The 23,637-nt window shown below is 34.9% G+C and overlaps 1 protein-coding gene across 7 annotated transcripts in view; it reads right to left on the bottom strand.

The window, feature by feature from the left end:
• MON2 (MON2 homolog, regulator of endosome-to-Golgi trafficking) overlaps positions 1–23,637 on the bottom strand; it is a 108,923-nt gene that overhangs the window by 13,697 nt on the left and 71,589 nt on the right. For 4 of the 7 annotated variants that reach the window (XM_004766585.3, XM_004766586.3, XM_013063578.2 and 1 more), the window contains 8 exons: positions 21,201–21,399; positions 16,893–17,521; positions 11,556–11,699; positions 10,948–10,965; positions 10,528–10,656; positions 8,361–8,551; positions 1,690–1,750; positions 187–310 (listed from right to left, as the gene is read on the bottom strand). In XM_004766585.3, the coding sequence (XP_004766642.1) occupies positions 187–310; positions 1,690–1,750; positions 8,361–8,551; positions 10,528–10,656; positions 10,948–10,965; positions 11,556–11,699; positions 16,893–17,521; positions 21,201–21,399 (1,495 nt within the window). The remainder of the gene's footprint in view (positions 1–186; positions 311–1,689; positions 1,751–8,360; positions 8,552–10,527; positions 10,657–10,947; positions 10,966–11,555; positions 11,700–16,892; positions 17,522–21,200; positions 21,400–23,637) is intronic. The other 3 variants (XM_013063576.2, XM_004766587.3, XM_045071837.1) reach the window with 2 other exon arrangements.

The raw sequence follows: 23,637 nt of genomic DNA, 5'->3' as shown, positions 1-23,637 counted from the left end.
TAATTCACAGAATATTCACATTTTCTCCATATAAAACTTAATATTCTATCACATTCTTAAAATTTATCCAACAATTCTCAAGTTCACAATTTACCACAATCATAGGACTAACATTTCTATAATCAGTTTCATCCAAAGTGCTTCAATAGTTACTAACATTTTTAATAAATCATTAAAGTAACATACCCGTAAATGAAGATGACTGAGAGTGTATTGAGCCCTTATTAAGCATTGTCATTATCTGACCAACAAATTCCTTAGGAATAAAATTGGCATAAGGTAGTATCTCAGTGCTGATAAGCTGAACTACCTAAAACAAAAGAGGTAAACTCAAATGCATTTTTTTCTTGAAAAAGACCAACACAAACGATAACTTCTAGACTAAAATCTAAATTTTATTTTATTTTATTTTTATTTTTATTTTTATTTTTTAAAGATTTTATTTATTTATTTGACAGAGAGAAATCACAAGTAGATGGAGAGGCAGGCAGAGGAGGAAGCAGGCTCCCCGCTGAGCAGAGAGCCCGATGCGGAACTCGATCCCAGGACTCTGAGATCATGACCTGAGCCGAAGGCAGCGGCTTAACCCACTGAGCCACCCAGGCGCCCCTAAATTTTATTTTAAAAGAAAATTTATTAAAGAATTTTTCTTAATAAAGTACACAAATATTTTAATGTTAACATACAGGATGGGTAGCCTATTTCACCTTAGTAATAATAATAATTTATTTTTTAATAGTAAATTACAAAACAGTCAATAATATAAACTGTTTACTATGCAGTCATTTTAATAAATATTGATCTTATATGAAATGTATCCATGTTAGAATAAAATATCCAAAACAGATTTAAGAATAAATCTGGTTAAATCACCTTTTTAGAATCATAAACAATAAGCCAAAAGAGAAAGTAAAGTTATATTCATTTTTGCTAAACAGCTCACTTCTAATATATAATTCATTAATTTGCCCTTTGAAGAAAAAGGAGTTTATAACAGTTTTAAAACACAGGACAAAAGGCAATGAACACTTTAAAGTAGTTTACTTATTTGATTTACTTAAAAGATCATTTATCCCACTTAAAGGAAAATCATCAAAACACCTCCCCCAACAAAGAACCCATAAAGAACTACTTCCTTAAGTTCCATTTACAATTAAAAAAAAAAATCTTAAAAAAAAACAACACTCATTATGTGCCTCCAGAGTTCTAGAGGTTTTATCTACAGCCGGTTAAAAACAAAAACCTAGGGGCGCCTGGCTGGCTCAGTCAGCAGACTGTGTGACACCTGATCTCAGGGCGGAGCTGAAGCCCCAAGTTGGGCATACAGCATACTTAAAAAATTCTAAACAACTTACTGATTAGTTTGAACCACTAACACCTGGTTTGCCAAACTACAGAGCAAACTCTCAAATACATGCTCAAAAACTGACAGATTTTACTGAATCAATTGCTTTTTTAAATTATTAAATGAACACAACTTCGTATTTAGAGACAAAGCTAACAAGTATAAGGAAATCATGTCAGTGTTTTCAAAACTAACCTTTAATCTATGTGAGAGTTTTACTGCTTTTAGGTTCAATCTTAAACCTATTACTTTACTTTTTCTCTTAGCAATTTTATAGTTCCAACATTTCTACTATTTGCTTTGCACAAATGGTTATGGGAAAATGTTTTAAATAGCTTCCTCACCTCAACATCAATACTTTCATTTCTCTGAAATTCTTGAATAGAGAGATTATCTGGAGGTATGCTAAAAAAATAAACAAAACACTTGATTTTTAAAAGGTAAAATGTTCTCTGAAAATAAACAGCATTCAAATGACAAAAAGTATTTTCTCACCCAGGTTAGACATTACCATTTATTTAAAAAAACAGTATTTTTAATTAAAGTTAATAGGATAAGTGACTAAACTAATTACAAACATGAACTTCTAGCTACAAAAATGCTTGGTCCATTCCAGAACTAAATAAAATCTGTACTTTCAGTACTAATGAATGAAAGAATAACAAAGAGTGAGGATATTACTATTATCTGTAATAACAAGAAAAATTACCACTGTGATGATACCTGAATTCACTTATATTGCCAGTGGAGTGTCTTGGTTATCTGCTGAACTATTCACGGAGAGACTGACCATTAATCACTAATTTGTAATAAACACAATATATTAAAGATCTTTACAATAAAAAAGAGAACATCTGGGGGAAAAAAAAAAAGCAGAAAATTGTTCCAGCAAGATCACTGGAAATCAACATTCTGTGAGTACCAAGGTGAATTTTAAACCACGTGACTCTTAAGAATGAACAGTAAAATGGTATTAAACTTGTGAAGCAGTGAAAAATAAACTACTTGAAAACTGCTGAGAATCAGATGTTAATGCCTATTACAATAATAGTAACAGTTAAAGTTACAGAGATAGCCAATGTAGGAAGAGCTTTATTTGTATTACTTCCTATGATTGAACAGTAACCACATGTAGTATTATCCTCATGTAATTGACAGAAGAGGAAACCGAGGCTTTGAATGCTAGTAATATGACAAAGAATGTATTATAAGCAAATGACAAGGTCAAAATTTGACCCTAAACTTCTCTGATGTTTGAGCTTAAATTCTTCTCTTTCATGTTGTAAATGCAAAATAGTGTTATCATATTTAGGATTCGAGGCATAATGTACACCTTTATACCTAGGGCTATTTTTGCTTTATTTGGTATTATTTGGTTTTTCTGTTTACAAGTTATTTTCTATTTACAAGTGTTTCCTATTTACAAGTATTAGAATATACACACAAGTATTAGCATATACACACACACAAATGTACTCTACTATGGTTACCAGATCTTTGTTTGAAGCTACTTTTCATCCAACAAATTACTGAGTACCAAATACTCTGTATTAGGCACTCTATGAGATCCAGCTGTGAACAAGATGGACCCAGTCCCTGTTGCATGAAACCTGCATTTTGGTGTGCAAGTCCTAAACTAACTATAATCCGGTAGTAGGAAACTACAGAAAAAGTTTTAAAGACATGTACCCAAATTTGTACCAATGGTGGGAATTTTATAACCACTACTACTAAAGTAGCTTCACAGAATCTTTCTGTATCTCTAGAGATAAAACTGTTTAATTCTAATTTATAATCAAGTAATGTAAGTGTTAACTGATACAAAAATTCTGAAGATGGTGGAGGTAACTAAGGATGGGCTGATTAGCAATTTAAAGAAAGTTTATTACGAACAGACACTAATAATATTAATGTTATTGGAATCATATAGCAGAAACACTTAAATGGATATATTTTTTAAAGATTTTATTTATTTATTTATTTATTTGACAGGGATCACAAGTAGGCAGAGCAGCAGGCAGAGAGAGAAGGGGAAGCAGGCTCCCCGCTGAGCAGAGAGCCCCATGTAGGGCTCGATCCCAGGACCCTGAGATCATGACCTGAGCCGAAGGCAGAGGCTTATTAACCACTGAGTCACCCAGGCACCCCATTTAAATGGATTTTTAATATAATTTATAAATATTTTATAATACTTTAAAAGAAGGTAGCACACCAAGTCAGAAACTGAAAAGTTCATTACTCCTTATCCCAGTGATCAATAAAATTCGAAAATTATTTGATCGTGCATAGATTATGTATTTTTTTTTAAGATTTTATTTATTTATTTGTCATAGAGAGAGAAGCGAGAGCAAACACAGGTATACAGAGTGGCAGGCAGAGGCAGAGGGAGAAGCATGCTCCCTGCCAAGCAAGGAGCCCGATGTGGGACTTGATCCCAGGATGCTGGGATCATGACCAGAGCTGAAGGCAGCCGCTTAAGCAACTGAGCCATCCAGGCATCCCTAGATTACGTATTCTGATCTCAAAACCCAAACTAACTGTTATACTTTAACTTACAGTTAGTATCCTTACTAAACACTTTGAGCATATAAAAAAACACTGGTTGAATTTTTTAAAAACACTAATAATTAACACAGTTTACCTATAAAGTGTAAGTAGAGACTGTCAGTAATCCAGGCAGAAATGGGCCACATAAGATCTTTAAATTCTCTAAGACTGAGGTTAGTTAGCGATTTTTTAAAAATTATTTTTATGAAACTTTATTTGACATAAAAGAGCCTTCAAACTGATAAAGTATTATTTGTAATTTCTTTCAGTTCTCTCTGCATGGTACATTAAAAAAATATATATTGAGATATAATTTCATATACCATAAATTTCACCTTTTAAGATGTATAATTCAGTCCTTTTTAATATATTCACGAAGTTGTACCACTTTCAATTCTAGAGTATTTTCATCGCTCCTGAAGACATTCTGTACTTTTAGCAGTCACTCCTCATTGTCTTCTCCCACCTGTGGCCATTAATCTACTTTGTCTCCATGTATTTGCCTACTCTGGATATACTATATAAATGAGATCATACACTATATGGCTTTTCATCTCTGGTTTCTTTCACTTAGCACAATATCTTCAAGATTCATCTATATTGTAGCATGCATGCATGCATGCATGTATTTTATCTCTTTTCATGGCTGAATATTCCATTCTATGGACAGACCACATTTAATTTATCCACTCAACAGCTGATAAACACATTTGCTTTTTTTTTCATTTTTTAGCTATTATGAAAAATACTGCTATGAACATTAGTGAACAAGTTTTTGTATGAATATGTTTCACCTGATTTCTTTTGGGAACTACTTGGTGATTTTAAACTTAAGGTCCACTGACCACTAATTGTATGAATTCTCACTAGGCCACGTGTATTCTACAAGTTAAATACATTTCTCCTTAAATACTTTAAGGAGGACTGAATGAATTCCTAATAAACCTCAAGTGTCTACCTGATCACAATGTTTATGTTTTTCATCTTTAATCATGTATTTTCTTTTTCTCATTTAAATTTACTTATCATATCCTCAATTATATCCAAAGTCCTTGTTTTCTTCTAGCTAATTTTGTTGCCTTTTTTTTTTTTAAGATTTTATTTATATATTTATTTGACAGATAGAGATCACAAGTAGGCAGAAAGGCAGGCAGAGAGAGAGAGAGAAGAGAAGCAGGCTCCCCGCAGAGCGGAGAGCCCAATACAGGGCTTGATCCCAGCACCCTGGAATCAGGACCCAAGCCGAAGCAGAGGCTTTAACCCACTGAGCCACCCAGGGGCCCCTTGGTTTAATTTGTATTTCTTTGTTACACTGCCTTGCAAAACAGTTTACAGACCAAAAAGAAGCTAAGAAATATCAGGCATGGTTATTCACAGTCTTAGAGTATATATTAAAGAAGTTAAAGGGTTTATAAATGTTCCAAGATAAAATATACTCAAATATTAGTATTATCTAAAAACCTATGTCTTGTTACTCCAAGCAACGTTCTGAAACACCACTATTCAAATACTAGTGCTGGACTTCAGTTATAGAACAAATATATATGTGACATAAAACAAAATTTTGTGATTTCCAAAGTAATCAATTATTTGGAAAACAAAAAACAAAGCCCTCTCATGAAATAAAAATACACATTGTTTTTAAGTTCTCTTCGTGAGCACTGCATTTTTAACTTCAACCAACTAATGAAAGCATTCAATTTGAGCCTTAAAATATTTTTGGACTATGAGGGGCGCCTGGGTGGCTCAGTGGGTTAAAGCCTCTGCCTTTGGCCCAGGTCATGATCCCAGGGTCCTGGGATCAAGCCCCGCATCAGGCTCTCTGCTCAGTGCAGAGCCTGCTTCTCTCTCTCTCTCTGCCTGCCTCTCTGCCTACTTGTGTTCTCTGTCATAAATAAATAAAATCTTAAAAAAATTTTTTTTGAACTATGAAATAAAAACTAAACTGGCTTTATCCATTTTAGTTGTTTTCACAATGATGAAAAATTTAAGTGAAAACGTATAAACTAGTGGGACTTCTACAACTAATCAACTCATTTCATTTTATAATTAAGAAAAATGATGCCTACTGAAGGGAAACAACCAGTTTAAGGTCAGCAGAAAGTAGGTGGCAGAGTCCAAAGCAGGTCATGGGTTTCCTGACTCTCAGTATAGGGTAGCAGAAGGCTTAAATCTATAACTAAAATAATCACAACTTAGAATGCTGATTCTGTGTTAATGACAGCAGAATTTAGTGCCTTTATTATTTTCTAGCCATTATAAGCAATTCCAAATTTAGAAGTAAATTTCTACTCCCAGTTATTTAGAGTTTGGGTCTTTAAAACTCTGGTTTGAAATATGGCTGCTTCATGGGAAGGGGTATGTATAATATAACTTTCTCTGAAAGAAAAGAAATAACAATAATGAGGATAATAAAAGTGGTAGCAAGCATTTTTAAAGCACTCATGTGCCAGCTACTACTCTAAGCAGTCACTTTTCTTAGCGACTTAATACTTGGGTATCTGGGTGGCCAAGTCTTGATTTTGGCTCAAATCATGATCTTAGGGTTGTGAGACAGAGCCCCTCGTTGGGCTTCATGCTGCCTAAGATTCTCTCACCCTTTCCCTCTGCCCTTCCCGCACCTACTCTAAAATAATAAAAATAAAATAAGTCACTTAATACTCTAAGCAGTCACTTAATTTAAGTGACTTAACCCTCATAGTAACCCTATGAGTTAGGTAGCATTATCATTCCTCTTAACAGATGAAAATATCTCAGTTACAAAGTAACTGTTGGGATTTGAATCCAGGTGGCCCAACTCCCGAGGTCAGTGCATTACACTGGCTGCTTCTTAAGCAATATGATTTTTTAACATACCCAATATACTAAAACCTTTATTGTAAGTAGGGCCATTGTTGGGCAAAAGACTCCAATGAAGTTATAGTACAGCTGCATTAACACAAAACGACATGAGATGTACAGTATCTATTATTAGGACTTTGATTTCACTTTCTACTTTCCTGCACAAAAACAAACAAAAATCATTTCATAAAACTGAACTTAATAAAAATATGCAATAAGAAACTTGAGAATAAGTAAGATGGTGGCAAGACTCAGCCATAGTAAAAGATTCTTCTTTTTTTTTTCCAGATTTTTATTTACATATTTGAGAGAGCAAAAGAGAGAGAGAGAGACAGAGCACACAAGCAAGGTAAAGGGGAGAGGGAGAAGCAGACTCCCTGCTGAGCAGGGAGCCAGATGAGGGGCTCTGATCCCAAGACTCCAGGATCACGAACTGAATAAAGACAGATGCTTAACTGACTGAGCCACCCAGGTACCCCAGGAAAAGAAATTCTTTTTTTTAAAAAGATCACAAGTAGGCAGAGAGGCAGGCAGAGAGAGAGAAGAGGGGAAGCAGGCTCCCTGCCGAGCAGAGAGCCCGATGCAGGGCTCGATCCCAGGACCCTGAGATCATGACCTGAGCCGAAGGCAGCGGCTTAACCCACTGAGCCACCCAGGCGCCCTGGAAAAGAAATTCTTAAAGAAAAGTTTACTTATTGCTAAAAAACCTGCTCTAAATCTTGTATTGATAAAGCAACATGCATATACAGATAGAGAACTGGGAAAGAAAAAGTATAAATTTCCAAACCTACTTGATTTATACAAATTAACATAGTGATTTTACACAATGGAGTCCACAGAGGAACTCCAATTTTCAGGGTTGAAGATAAAAACACAATTTGTTTGAATATGTTTTGTGAGTCATTATAATTTTTCTACAAAAACAAAAAGTACACTTGCATTGGTATCCATAACATATCTAGAGATGAGAAATATAAAAGAAAGTAAAACAAAATCTAACCATTTGTGGAAACAGAAATGAGAATGTAATTACTTTTAATTTTGAAATACCAGATATGCTTTCACACAGCAAAATTTAAGTTAACCCACAGACAATTCCTCCTTCAAAAAATTCAGTGTGTGTTCCAATTATCCCACTCTCAGTGAGGGGTCAAAAGAGGATCAGGAAATGCTCAGGTGGATATCATATAGTGAAAATCCCACTCTTCTTTGCCAAACCCAGCATCTTAAAGAGCTGATCATTATCACCACTAATCTTATTTATTATCGTAAAAATACTGATTTTCTGAAATTGTTTTCCTCTTGCAATGTCAAATGGGTAGCAGATTTTAAAAAACAGATCTTCTTAGCTTCATTGAGTCAAAACCTTAACTATGATGATACATCCATATAGTCTTATAGAGTCCTGTCTTAAAATCCAGAATAGCATGAAAACCAAAAATCTCCACTTGTTCATGGATACTGTACTAGTGGATAAATGTTTAATCAGTTGTGCTCTGTATATAATGGAACAATCTTAATAATTACTTTGTTAATGAATGATGAGAAATACTGTTTTCAGATCAATTGCAGTTATTATATACTTTTTGAGAGACTGTCTTAAAACTATAAAATTGAATAAGCTGACCTTTTGGTAAACAGAAAGTCTTCAAAAGTATTGGCTAGTTCTGGCCACATACTGTCAAATTTCCCAGAAGAAGCATGCTGCCGGGCAACAGGTAGCCCAATAGAAAGAACTTTGAGAAGAGAAGATACTGCTAATTTCCATGTGCTTTCGGAAGGGCAGGAATATTTCAAACTGAGAGGAACCCTAAGTGTCTGTGAAAATAAAGACAGTTTAAGATATGTATTAATTAAAATATATACACACTTTAATTACTTAAAAAACTAAAGCAGAGAAAAATAATAGCATAGGTATTTTCACTTAAAAAGGTTATTTTCTAGAAAGATCAATTTTCAGACATAGTCCTCAAATCTACTGCCTAGAAAGATATTCTGACTCCATTTTATAAACAATGACCTTGAATAAGGAACAGCATTTTGAACTTCAGTTTCTCATCATAAAATACAGTGATCTTATCTCAAAAGTTAAGATAGGAGTAGCAAACTTAAATTTTGCAGGTTCTCTCAACTTAGTGTTATTTAATTAGAACATCTTGCCATAGTTTTCCTAGAAGAAAATAATTTGGCTGATGGCGTTCTCACATCTAAGAGAGATCAATATCTTGCTTTTTTCATTATTGCTTAGGTAAACATAACCATCAATACTCTGAAGCCTTATGTTTTATCTCTAAAGTTCTTTAAATTTTATGTTCTACTCCAGTATTTTCCATTTCCAAGTTATTTCAGTAAAATTCATAATTCAAAAGACAATTTATTAAATCTTTAACCCTTGCGGATACAGGTGTAAAGCATCTGAGTTATGTATAGTGACTACGATGTTCAGACTTATTTTTAACTAGTCAACTTTTGAGGTAGATTGCTATAAACCATTGAAGAACTAATTTGAATGAACTCCAAGAGTCATAGTTCTATCCAGCAACTAAAAGACCAGACGGACCAAACTACCACAGTGAGTTGTCTCAGAGCATTATCAATAGTTTCAGCATACAATCAGATCGTTTGCATTAAAGTGAAAATCCTGCTTTTATATAAAAATTCTAGTTAGAGAGCGATAAGGAGTAGAAGAAATACATTTTCACATTTCATGGTTACGGAGGAAATATAAAACTTAATTTCATCACCCTCCACACAATTACTACTAACTACTCACACAGTGAACCATTACCTGTTAGCATAAACTGGGCCTCAACTAAGAGACAATCTGCTTAGCCAAATCTATTTATCCTTTTCCTCTCCCCATGTGCTTTGGGGAAACCTGACTCCACTTCCAGTTGGGAATTTCAGCAATATCATACAATAGGGAAGATAATCAGAAAAAGACATAGGATTTAAAGATTTGATCTTCTAAATTTTAAGTCATTTCTGAAGCCCAATATGAAAGTAAGCCAGCATGCAGTGGGTTGAGAGTGAGCGGTGACTAGGTGAAGGACACAAGCTGTTTACAGTAAAGGAATTTGGAAAAGAAGGAAAGCTGAAAGAGGATGGCCATTTGAGTAGGAAGTAAAGTGAGAGAAAGTTCTTATCTTCTTTCCAAGATATGGTTTACAAGGCTAAAAGGAAAATGAAAGAAAGGAGGAGAAAGAAAGAAAGGAAAAGAGAAAAGGAGAAAAACAAAGAGAAGGATGAGTTTTGGAACAGAGAAAGGTTCAGATCTGCCCTTCAAAACACAGGAAAAAAAGCAAGAAATAAACTTCAGGGGAATCAGACACAATCAACCAGAGATGAGTTTTAAAAATGGTTGTCCATAAACTAGGGAACTGGCTTAAAAATAAAATACAGATGATCAGTTAAATTGAGGCACTGTGAATTTCTCTCTGAATGCTCATCAACCTTGAAGTATGAGAAGTATTGTCCTAAGAAACAGGATCCTTCATTGACTTGTGGCATAATTTAAGAACTGTAAAAAATCTAATGCATACTTATTTTAAAATATTTTTCATTAAAAAAATTTTTTTTCATACTGGGAATGGCTTCCTAAATACTATCCATGAATGATGGAGAAAAGTCCCTATAAATAATAATATAAATATTTTTCCATTTATCTCTCTCTCTCTCTCTCTATATATATATGGTATACCTATATTACATATATATATATATTTTATTACCTAAAGAGTAATTTCAGTAATAGTGTCTTCATCAAAAAATAGAAATTAAAAAGAAAAAGGTACCTTAATAATATTCTGGAGTACTTTCTCATTCACAACTGCTTTGTGACAGGCTGTTTTCTGGTATAAATCCACAACTACTTCTAAAGACCTTTCAGCAAACGGTACATAATTCAAGGCTACCCATTCCGCCTAAAAAGTAATATTTTCACATGGAGTTAAAAATAAATGAGATTAAATTAAATCATATTGCTTTCAAAGAGAAACCTTCTTTGTCTTAAAGTTCAGTCCTTGGTTTTAGGCTGCATTATATCACATGCAAAGTTTTCAAATAGATACGTACTTCACGAAAGAACAATTTTCAGCCAGGTAAAAATTAAAACTATCAAAAAAAAAGGACAGAGAGCATTCTATCAAGAAATGGGAAAGATGTATTTTACTTTTTGCCAATAGGTTAGGACAATTTCAGGAAATTTAACTCACCGGTGCAAATAGTTGGATCTATTGTGATTCCATTGTGTTGCAAGACAAATAGAATGAGAAAAGTTAATACACATTAAAACTATTTTTCGGACCATGTAAAATTTTAATTTATCTTGAGTGAACAAAATCAGCCTGTGCATGCACTCAGAAATTTACTTTTCCCCTAAGCCAAAATTTTCAAGCTATGGCTATAAAAATCTTTTGGGTAAAATCCAACTAAATTTCACACCAGCAGAGGACAACTTATTTAGTACACACGGATTTCTTCATTTTGCATTGCAGCTATTTATTTTAGACAAGATTAGGCTTAGAGATTTAGAAGCCATTTTGTAATGGGATGGGGCAGTCAAGAAAGGAACTTTGAAGAAAAATGTAACATGAAAAGCCAAACTATCTAGAGAACTATTTGGGAAAGGAAAGTCATAAGCAAGAAAAAAAAGAACACAGAAAAGGTTTTCCAAACAGTGTTTCTTTACAGCTTAAACTATTAACAGACACATGAAAGTTTATTTGTACATGAAAAATTTCTGAGATACTCGAAGTCCTTAAGTAGAACTGTTTACCAGCTATGAAATCTTACAGAGAAAATACAATTTAAAGCAACTTACCTGATTATATTTTGCATTTGCAATGTGCTTTGTTTCCAGCTGCCCATACTGCGGAGGTTTACAGGAAAATTCCACAAATGCCAGTAACTGATCAAATATAGCTGGATACATTATTTGCATGTTTTCTGGCCCCACACAGATGGCCTATAAAAGCAAAAATATGAACAGTAGAATGCATAACCTGAACTCTAGTTAAGTTCTTCACTGTATACACATTTAACCAAATAATCTTAAAAACTGTCCTATTTAATGTAAGTATTCTATAATCTTTTATAAGCCCTGAAGGACATAGCTATTACAAGTTATTTTAAACTATTATTGAATACAGTAAAAGCTCAATGTGTTAATCAGCTATAAAAATGCTTTTTAATAGAAAGTGTGATTTATTACTTAACAGACTGGAAAAAGGGCAAGTACTTGGAGAGGAATCCCAGGCAATCCTGAGTTTCTATGATCGGATCACTTATTCAGTAATACAGCCACTAGACCATCAAGAATACTTCACTGATCAAGATGATATTGACTGATACTGACTTCTATTTTTCTTTTTTTTAACCTTTCAAATAATATGTTTATTTACTTTTTTTTCAGCGTAACAGTATTCATTATTTTTGCACCACACCCAGTGCTCCATGCAATCCGTGCCCTCTCCAATACCCACCACCTGGTTCCCCCAACCTCCCACCCACCCCCGCCCCTTCAAAACCCTCAGATTGTTTTTCAGAGTCCATAGTCTCTCATGGTTCACCTCCCCTTCCAATTTCCCTCAACTCCCTTCTCCTATTTAAGTGATAGTTCATTGAAATGACAGCTGATTTCTGCACTATGCTTAGTCTTCTGACTTTAATAATCATGTGTATTGTAGTTGGCAAAATAAATCATGTATGAAAATCTGTTTCTAAAAGAAATGTAGGGACGCCTGGGTGGCTCAGTGGGTTAAAGCCTCTGCCTTTGGCTCAAGTCATGATCCCAGGGTCCTGGGATTGAGCCCCGCATCAGGCTCTCTGCTCAGCAGGGAAGCTGCTTCTCCCTTCTTTCTCTCTCTGCCTGCCTCTCTGCCTCCTTGTGATTTCTCTGTGTCAAATAAATAAATAAAATCTTTTTTAAAAAATTATTATTTTTTTTTTTAAAGATTATTTATTTATTTATTTGTCAGCGATGGAGAGAGAGCGAGCAAGCACAGGCAGACAGAGAGGCAGGCAGAGGCAGAGGGAGAAGCAGGCTCCCTGCCAAGCAAGGAGCCCGATGCGGGACTCGATCCCAGGACGCTGGGATCATGACCTGAGCCGAAGGCAGCTGCTTAACCAACTGAGCCACCCAGGCGTCCCTAAAAAAATTATTTAAAAAAATAAAAGAAATATATATGTTAATTTTTCAACAGTATACATTTAATGTCTAATGTTCTGAATATACAGACTTGGTTTAAAACAAGAATATTTTTAAAAATTAAAAGAAATTAAATCTATTGCTATAAGCAATTTGATAAAACAAAGAGTAAAATGTGTATCTTGACACTGCAGATTTTAATTACTTCAGATATACTGAAAGCACCTAAAATAAACCTTACATTTTCATTTTTTCCTAGCCACAAATGTGTTTTCTCCTCCCACCCTCTCACATATTTTAGTGCTTCTTTTTCTCTGTGGGAAAAATATTTAATGGTATTATTTACATAATGTCTAAAATACATTTGTGGTTTACAAAAAGCATGGTCATTCTACACTTTAGGTACCCTCAAAGTACTAAATCAAAATTCAAAGCATTTCAATTTTTTTTTTCAAAGCATTTCAAATTTTTTTTTTAAAGATTTTTTTTTTTTGAAGATTTTATTTATTTATTTGACAGAGAGAGATCACAGTAGACAGATAGGCAGGCAGACAGAGAGAGAGGGAAGCAGGCTCCCTGCTGAGCAGAGAGCCCGATGCGGGACTCGATCCCAGGACCCTGAGATCATGACTTGAGCAGAAGGCAGCGGCTTAACCCACTGAGCCACCCAGGTGCCCCGAGCATTTCAAATTTTTAAGGAATTTCTTTAAAAAGATGTATACATTTATGTTTTTCTGCAATCCATGGCTTTTTAAATAAAATAAATTACCTGTTAGATAATATATTAATTTTATTTTCCCTGAGAGAAGATGTAACCATTTAGTTACTATGTTACCATTGAGTTCTAAATAATGAGTTCTAAATAAAAGTCTGGAAATATAAAGTAGATAAGCAAAATGGGGCCATGACTAAGTTAGATCATCTTGTAATTACAATGTAAAAAAGTAGAATAAAGATATCTAATACTATCCTTCAATATTTGGTTATTTTTCTTAGTAACAGTAAATGGAGGACTTGAATACCTAAAAAAATTTACTCTACTGACTGCTTCTGTTAAGTTTCACTTTCTTCTTTATTAACCTCTTGCTGAGTCTTAACTCTTAGGAGTAAACAAGCAGTAATTAGGAAAAGAAATAATTACACCAAGTAGCTATTTAATTTTCAATGACTAAAAAAGAGAGAAAAGCCTGTGTGGTTACCTTAGAAAACTGAGTATTACAATTTCTCTGGAAATATCTTAGCACCAAATGAAGACTGTGATTATATACTTTGATTTTCAGTGGCTCTTTATAAAAAGAAAAACATACTATAGTGCTATACTTGACTTAATAAGCAATTCTGAGATCTTAAGATGTATAATATGGAACTGACATTTTTTTAAAAACAAATCCCATCTAAGAAAAAGTTATTATTGGTTTTTCTTCAGTATTCTTAAGTTTGCATATCAGAAAAAAACTACAGTATGAGCCTGATAACATATTTTAGTCCAAAAGTTAAGAATCAGTCAGCAATCTAGACATGTCCTATTATTCCAGTTTGAAAATATATGTGGAACAAGAACAGAAAATGGACATCCAACCTCTGACATGGTTCAAGGTTTCTCTTATTAAGTCCTTCAACAGTAATTCCTTCAGCATCTGTATATATTAAGACTTCTTTGCCCTCTCCCCTCATATACTAAGAACTTGAAGGGAACTTGAAGACAGTAACAGTTAACATTTAGTTTAACTGTGTCAGGCATTTAGAAAATGCCTTAAGCAAATCCCATTTGATAAAAAGAAAGTTTTAGATCTATTATTTTCATATTTTATAGATTACGAAGCTGATAATTAAAGAGATCCCAAACCTTGACCCATTGAGTAGCAGGCAAGGCTTCATTGCACAACTCCAAGGGCACCATCCACACATAATGTGATGGTGTTTCCTGGAGTACTACTCTGACAGCCTTGATGACGGAGGCAGATACAGTACCCAGCCATCTGACTTTAGGAAGTTCAGCAATAAATAAGACAGATGCAGTCACCTGATCTCAGAACTTAGGTAAAACAAATCATCAAATTCTCATCTCCCACATAAGCCAAAATATCTTGGCCCCCAAAATAAATAAATAAATAAATTGGCATGCATAACTAGGTCAATTTGGTGGGAACTAGTGATTTAAAAACCAAGAGAAAACCGTGACCCTGAAGCCCTAAACTATAAAAGGGTAAACATGAAATAAAAAATGAGTTTTTATGAAGGAAATGATATTTAATCAATAAAATTTTTGTTGGATAGCTTATTAATTTAAGGATAAAGTCCCAAAATAAGTAAATTTTGCTGTGAAAAAATTTTCTGACACCTTGGGAGAAAATACAGAAACACTTTTACTGATAATGAAGTATGCTAATTTTTTCTATTAGGAAAAATTAAAGATACCATATGGTTGACTCATATTCAAGTACTATGAAATATCATTTAGATAATCACAGAAGTAATAAATGTTAGCGTGAAAACTAGTAACACAAAATGGTATCAACTGATATAAATGAACAGCAGCAAAACTTCTTAAGTTTCAGACTGAAGGTATGTATATATTGTTTTCAAAGCCAGTAAAAGCTCAGAACAAATTCCTAGTAGTTGGAATAAATGATTGTTTGTTCTGTCATTGCCAAAGCAAAGTTTTTAAAAATAAAATTATGTACTTTTTTTCTTGAAAAGAATTTTGGAGGTTTGTTTCTTCTTTGTTTATAAAAACCTATGTCAAATATCTGAATGACAGTTCTAGATTACAGACATCCTATAAGGCCTGTGCTTTGCTCTGCTTTATGACAGAGTAACTTTTCAGTTTCCTCCAGGCCACTCCATAAGCAACCTATATGCATGGTCAATCAAGGGGGACAGAGTAGGTACTGACAGGCTACTTTTATTTCTACACTAAAAATAAAATAGCTATTCTGATTTCAACTGCTGAAAGCCCATATCCCTAAAATAACGTTTTTTAAATGTCAGATTCTCTTAAATTTTAAGTTTCTACACAATTTTTCTTTACACAGTGTAACTCGGGTTAAAGAGATCAAAGGAATTACTGCTCAGCTGGATTTCCTCCAGAGCCAGTAAAAAGGTATTATGGTGTAACAGAAACCGCTACTTTTACTGTGAAAGTTTTCATCATTCCAGCTGGATATAATTAGAAAACATGACTTGCAGTACGTGAATCTGATCAACCATGAATGTCATAGCAACTTTGTTGGAATTGCTGGCTCCTCAATAGACATTTTTCTGTTTAGCATTTTCGTTATTGTGAATTGCGCAATTATCTTGATAGTTTAAAGAATTCTTTGATTTTGATCTGGTCTTGCCTGCTAATTGGGATTTACACAATGATTTCTAGGTCAATTGTTTATTTTTTAGCTGTTTGGGTTTTACTTTTTTATTTAAATTCAATAATTAACATATAATGTATCACTGGTTTCAGAGGTAGAGGTCAGTGATTCTTCAGTTTTATATAATACCCAGTACTCCTTAATAACTTCTTTGCAGTAACAAAACACACATAGGTAAGATACCTCTTTTTAAAATTTCCATGAGGAAAATTTATAAATTTATTCTTACTTACTTTAAAATATAGGCTCCCAACAATTCCAGAGCTAAATGAAAAATATATATATATGATCCCATACCTTATTAATTTTCTAATTATATAAGTATTTTCTAACGTTGTTATTCAGAAAAGTATATCCTCTTATGAAGGAATGCATGATCAAACCAAAAATGTTGGTGAAAGGAAACAAGAGGATACATACAGTTTCTGAAAGATTCTCAAAACAAACCTGAATCACTTTTTCAGATACATCAGAAAACCCAATGTTTTTAAAATAACTGGATGTTTACAATCCTGAATTTACACAACTTATACATATACGACAGTCTTGATGATCCAGATTTCATCTCAAAAAACATATAGCAAACTAAAAAACTGCCAGCAAACCACATGCATTATTGTTTAGACAGTCACTAAAATTCTATTACCTTTTGGAGAACATCTAAAGCTGTAAGCACGGCTTCCTGTAAACTTGTCAAAACGGCTTCTGTATAAGATGGAAGAATGAAAGGGGACGCATCCGAACTTATTGGCACTGACACAGCACTGTGCAATATGACTCCCAGCTTTTGCAAGTCATCCATGTTGAAACCAGTTTTTATGTGTTGGTAGAGAGCGGGAAATATCTGAATTAATGCTGTAAGGAAAGGCTGACTGGGAATGAAAGTCAGTTTGTCAAAAGTAACAGGAGGCTTAGTGCTTTCCGATCCAATTCTATACCACGTACTCCATGCAGCCCACCAGAGATTCAAATCTTCAAGCTCATCAGTAACTACTGGTGGCTCAGAGCTATTGTATCTTCCCAGTCTGTCTCCAATGGAATCTGTTCTTACAAATGGTCTGCTCAGGCCAGGGCCTGATATGGACCCTAGAAGGACAGGCACAGGTACATTAACTGCAGGTGGGGTCTCAGGCTTATCTGAGTCTCTGACAGGGGACACAATCTGTAAAATTTCCTGGAAGCTTTTCAGTGCAGCCAGAGACACTTCATTGTTTTTGCTGAGTGCTGCTGACTGTATATGGTCAAGAAGAACATCCCATGCTCTTGAAAAATCTCCTGTATTAGGAAGAGAAGAACAAAATCTATCAAAGCAATCAAGATTTCTCTTACTAGTCAAGATGTCTCTTACTACTACACACTTTAGAATGTTTGTTTTATTCTCCTACTCTAATTCCTATACACTAGGAAAATATGCTTAGGTATTAAGATATAAACAATATGAATTAAAATCAATGAAATCCAAAAATCCAGTAAAATTTTTTTTTAAATATAGGAACAAAGAGCAACACAAAGAGGACAATGAATATATCATCAATGTTTCAGTCTTAAATACAGAACTCTACAAATGTACATACACATGTTTACAATATTTCCTGGTATTTCTGCCTAGGAAGAATGGAATAAAAACTTAAGAGGGTAAAAACAAAAGCTTTTTTTTTTTTTTAAGATTTTATTTATTTACTTGAGAGAGAGACAGTGAGAGAGAGCATGAACGAGGAGAAGGTCAGAGAGAGAAGCAGACTCCCCATGGAGCTGGGAGCCCGATGCGGGACTCGATCCCGGGACTCCAGGATCATGACCTGAGCCGAAGGCAGTCATCCAACCAACTGAGCCACCCAGGCATCCCAAAACAAAAGCTTTTTAATAACAACTTTGATCTATCTATCTTTATTAATGTTAAAATCTTTTTTTTTTTAAGATTTTATTTATTTATTTGACAGAGAGAGATCAAAGTAGGCAGAGAGGCAGGCAGAGAGAGAGAGAGAGAGGGAAGCAGGCTCCCCGCTGAGCAGAGAGCCCGATGCGGGACTTGATCCCAGGACCCTGAGATCATGACCTGAGCCAAAGGCAGCGGCTTAACCCACTGAGCCACCCAGGCGCCCCTATTAATGTTAAAATCTTAAGATGTTCTCATTCTTAAAAATATTGGAAAAGTTACAAATTATTACTGAATAATATGTTCTTATAGGTCTAAATGTTTAAAATAAACTATGCTATACTCAAAATCTTAGTGCTACACTTTTTCATATTTACGTAACTTACAGTTGCAGGGTTTTCCTTCCTTTTTTGTTTTTTTTTTGTTGCAGAATTTTCTTAAACATTTCCAATTACAAGGAGTCACCAGGAGAAAAGGTACCATAAAGAACAGACTGCTTTTTAGAATGAGTCTAAATTTCTTCCTCTCATTGGAAACTGAGTCTGCTGATCCACCATCAGCAGAGCATGGGCTGAGTGGTAGTTATTGGTTTCCGCTGATCAACCCAATCTCTTTTTCTACTCCTATGACCAATTAAGCACATTTATATAGAAGCTTTTTATAGAAACATGTAGTTTGTTCCTATGAAGCCCAGCAAAAATGACCTTGTTCCTCTAGCAATCTAGCCTAATGGCTTTTAATACCATGGATTATTACCAATATACTTGTACTTTTTTTGTAACGATTTTTTATTTTATTCATTTGAGAGAAAAAGAGCAAGCAAGCAAGAGCATGAGCAGGCAGGAGGGTTAGAAGGAGAGGGAGAAGCAGATTCCCTGCTGAGCGGGGTGCCTAACAAGGGGCTCAATCCCAGGATCCCGGGATTATGACCTGAACCAAAGGCAGACACTTAAAAGCAACTGAGCCACCCACGCACCCCACACACTTGCATTTAAATAACACCAAAATCAGAAGAACAGGTATTTTCCAAAGTAGGATGACATACGTAGGCTATGAAATACTTAAATAAGGTTTAAACTCACTTCCTAAAGGCTATAAATGACTAAATTTTTAAAGAGGAGATGAACCCCCCCAATAAATAAATTAAAAAATAAAAATAAAAAAGTAAAGAGGAGATGAACCCATACGCCTAAAGAAGCATTCAGTTAGTAGGAAAGCTCGAAGTAGTCCTGCAATAAAACAATAGGTACTATTCTGCCCAAACAGGACAAAATATAATACCAGCTACATGCCTCTTCCTCTCCACTCTTTTTTATTAAAAATTGAGGTATAATTTATATACAATTGAAAACAGATTTTTTTTCTTGTTAAACTATTCAAAGAGTTTTGACATATTACATCTAAAAACTATCAAAACAGCTAAACAAAACTTCTGTCTTTTGCCATCCTAGTTCAAAAGTCAGATGAAACAATAATTTACGAACCAGAACAGTGACTTAATCTCAGAATATTTCATACAATCAGGGGAAAAACCCTGGAATTCCTTTACTAATTTAACTCTATGTCTAGAAAAAAATCCTCTTTCTAAAAGAACAGGTATAATTATATATTACACATGGTTATATTAAACATATGAACATTCTAAGATAATAAAAAACATTTTCTAGTCTTCAAATTATAAAAACATTATCAAAGCTACACAAACTATCTTCTGTCTTCATTTTTTAAAAAACTAGATCTTTATCTATTAGGTTTTAGCTTTTAAAATAATGTAACAATCATGGAAGTATTAAAAATGATGCTTATTTGGGGCACCTGAGTGGCTCAGTGGGTTAAGCCTCTGCCTTTAGCTCAGGTCATGATCCCAGGGTCCTGGAACTGAGCCCTGCATCAGGCTCTCTGCTCAGCAGGGAGCCTGCTTCCCCCCTTCTCTCTGCCTGCCTCTCTGCCTACCTGTGATCTCTGTCAAATAAATAAATAAAATATTTTTTAAAATGATGCTTATTTTGTCAAAACTCAGCAATTGTGCACTTAAGACCAGTACATTTCATTTTCTATAAATTTTACATGAAAGCTAAAAACTATGATTTTTACGTATGTATTATTATTAGGCTTTAGGAATGCAAAATTGATCAGACACTATGGATTATTCTGGGAAAAAAAAGGAAAAATGCATGAAGAACACTACACAAAAATGATGATGAAAAGCATAAATACACTCATGCCTTAACAGAAACAGGCACAAAGGGCGCCTGGGTGGCTCAGTTGTTTAAGCAAATGCCTTTGGCTCAAGTCATGATCCTGGAGTCCCAGGATCGAGTTCCACATCAGACTCCCTGCGGGGAGTCTGCTCTCCCAATGACCTCTCTCGTGCTCTCTCTCAAATAAATAAAATCTTAAAAAAAAGAAAAAAACAGGAACAAAAAAGCTAAATGTAGAATAATAACTTGAAAAAATGCAAGACTCTGTAGGACATTCTCATAATTAAGCAAAAAAAATTTTCGTTCTGTTCATTTTTCTCTACCACCACCATCACTACCATCAAAAGTGAAGGTACAACCCACACTGGATTTCTTAATCTTAGTACTATTGACCTGTACAACTGCCTGCAAAACTCTTCGCATATCATCTTACTATTGCCTGATGAACATACTACTCACCCCTCAGATCTCCTTGCTAAAATACTGCTTTCTTAGGGAAGCCTACCTAGATCGCAGAGGCCAGGTCAATTACGTATTAGAAGCTTACAAAGCACCACTCCTTTGTAACATTTATCACTGTAGTAAGTTTGCATTTGTGTAATTACAGTTACTCCCTCAGGCACAAGATACCAAGGATGTTGTGTATTTTACTCATCACTGTATCCCCTAGCCCATATGAGTTACATTACATGTTTTCTCAATGAGATGAATGAAAACATGTATAGCTCACACCACACATACACAAAGACTGGCAGTTAAGATTGATTATTCTTGGGAAGTAGCATTGTACATAAATTTTTAAAAAATCTTTTGTATTTTCCAAATTTCCTTTAACATGAATTACTTATATAAACAGGGGGAAAATGTATATATATACCTAAAGGTTGCAGTAAATATCTTCTGGTGTTAAAGATTCTTGCTACTCCGGCCAATGTTAAAACCCATGTCTCTGCCCACTGCTTCTCTGCTGTGTCCCTTGAATGATGAATGAGAATATTGCCACCTCCAGACTCAATCTTTTCTTTGTCTGCAGTGGTAGAAGACTCCCGAACTCGGTCCAATAGATGAAAGAGAACCTGAATATTTATAAAAATGAACAGAAAAATAACATAGCTTAAGTAATAGCATAGCAGTTAGAAACTGTCACAAGAAATTATACCTGACAGATCAATCCCGAATACTAGAAAAATTTTAACAGTAGATATACTGTATTATCTTTAAAGTTATGGAATATGAAAAAAAATTTTTTAAGATTTTGTCAGAGAGAGAGAGATAGCACACAAGTAGAAGGAACAGTAGGCAGACGGAGAAGCAGACTCCCTAACGAGCAAGGAGACCAATGTGGGACTTGATCCCAGGACCCTGGGATCATGACCTGAGCCAAAGGCAGATGCTTAACCCACTGAACCACCCAGGCATCCTAGAATATGAAAAACTTTAAAATTGGATAGAATATTTTCTAAGACTTATTGATTTGGAGTATCAATAGAGTATCTATGGGGTAATATGTAAGAAGGGAATGAAGCTAAGAAGTCCAGGCAAAAAATAAATTATGGAAGACATCTGTAGAGAGATTATAACTGAAGATTCAAGACTACATGAAGGTGCTTCAAAAAAATCAAGCAAGGGAACTTCTGGCTCGTTCAGTCCATAGAGCACATGACTCTTAAACTCGGAGTCACAAGTTCAAGCCCCACATTGGGCACAGAGCCTACATTAAAAAGAAGGCGCCTGGGTGGCTCAGTTGGTTAAGCGACTGCCTTTGGCTCAGGTGATGATCCTGGAGTTCCAGGATCGAGTCCCACATCAGGGACCCTGCTTGGCAGGGAGTCTTGCTTCTCCCTCTGACCCTCCCCCTTCTCATGCTCTTTCTCTCTCTCTCACACTCTCTTTGACTCTCACATAAAGAAATAAAACCTTAAAAAAATAAAAAGAAGAAAAAAGAAAAACATCAAGCAGGAAGTGTTTGGGACTTGAAGAGTAGATTCAGGGGAAGGAACTGAAGAAAAATTTTTTAAAAATTGGAAAGACAAGCAGAAGCTTTCTGTGAAACAGAATCCAAGGGAAGAGAAATTTCAAGGAGAAAATAATCAAGTGGTAGATGCTACAAAAAAATAAAAGTGAGTAGGGTAAGAACTGAATTAAGGTGAAAATCTTGGCAATTAGAAGACCACCTATAGCCTAAGAACAATTTCCGTGGTTCTCCAATTATGGTCTCAGAACCAACAGCATTAGCATCACACGGGCAATTCACAGACATGCAATTTTCAGACCTCAAGCCAGGGCAGCTCAGAAAAATCAGAAATTCTGGGATGCAGGGGCTGGTGGCTCAGTAATCTGGACTTGAGCGAGTCCTCTAGGTGATTCTGTTACTTTAAGGTTTAAAAGACTCTGAAGTAGAATAATCTGGAAATATATTAAAGGGTCAGGAGAATGCAGGGAAGGTAAAGAAAGAAAAAAAGAATCACTGACAAGCAGGCAACAAGATTAACAATTAAGCTGTTTAAAAGGAAAATAGGAATCAGAAAGTATCAGTTTGTTTTTTTAAATGGTAAAGAAGGCTTAAGCATGTTTGTGATCTGAAAAGGAGGAGGCAGTAGATGGAGTTGAAACAGAATACACAGGACAGAGAAGGGATTTTAATTATTTTTATTAGTGGATATGAATTATTAATTTTTAAGAAGACATTTTGGAATATTTTTATTAAACTGAAGACAAATTGTTAAATACAACTAAGATTTACTATGCAGCCTATTGTCAAACACTGATCTCAGAAACTCACAAAAGTGGTGAAATGACAGATTTAAAAAAAAAATTTTTTTTAAGACTTTATTTATTTATATGACAGAGGGCACAAGCAGGCAGAGAGGCAGGCAGAAAGAGAGGGGGAAGCAGGCTCCCTGCTGAGCAGAGAGCCCCATGAGGGGCTCGATCCCAGACCCCTGAGATATGACCTGAGCCGAAGACAGAGACTTAACCCTCTGAGCCACCCAGGTACCCCAATAAATACATTTTTATTAAAATAGAATACATGGAACAAAAATGGAGAGCTTTCAGCAAAGAAGGGATCCTCACTAATGAGTTGTTGGCTTTGTAAAAAGTTTTTAAAGTTTTTAAAAAATATGTATTTTATCTTAAGGGAGAGAGTATACCTGCACACAGCCGGGGTAGGGGCAGAGGGAGAGGGAGGGACAGAATTCAAAGCAAACTCCATGCTGAGTATAGGGCCCAAAACATAGGACCCAATCTCACAACTGTGAGATCATAACCTGAGCCAAAATCAAGAGTCGGATGCCCAACCAACTGAGCCACCC

This window comes from Mustela putorius, unplaced genomic scaffold, assembly GCF_011764305.1.
Source record: "Mustela putorius furo isolate JIRA1106 unplaced genomic scaffold, ASM1176430v1.1 tig00003988_pilon_pilon_pilon, whole genome shotgun sequence".
In the NCBI taxonomy this organism is placed as follows: domain Eukaryota; kingdom Metazoa; phylum Chordata; class Mammalia; order Carnivora; family Mustelidae; genus Mustela; species Mustela putorius.
This window is presented reverse-complemented; position numbering and strand designations above follow the sequence as displayed.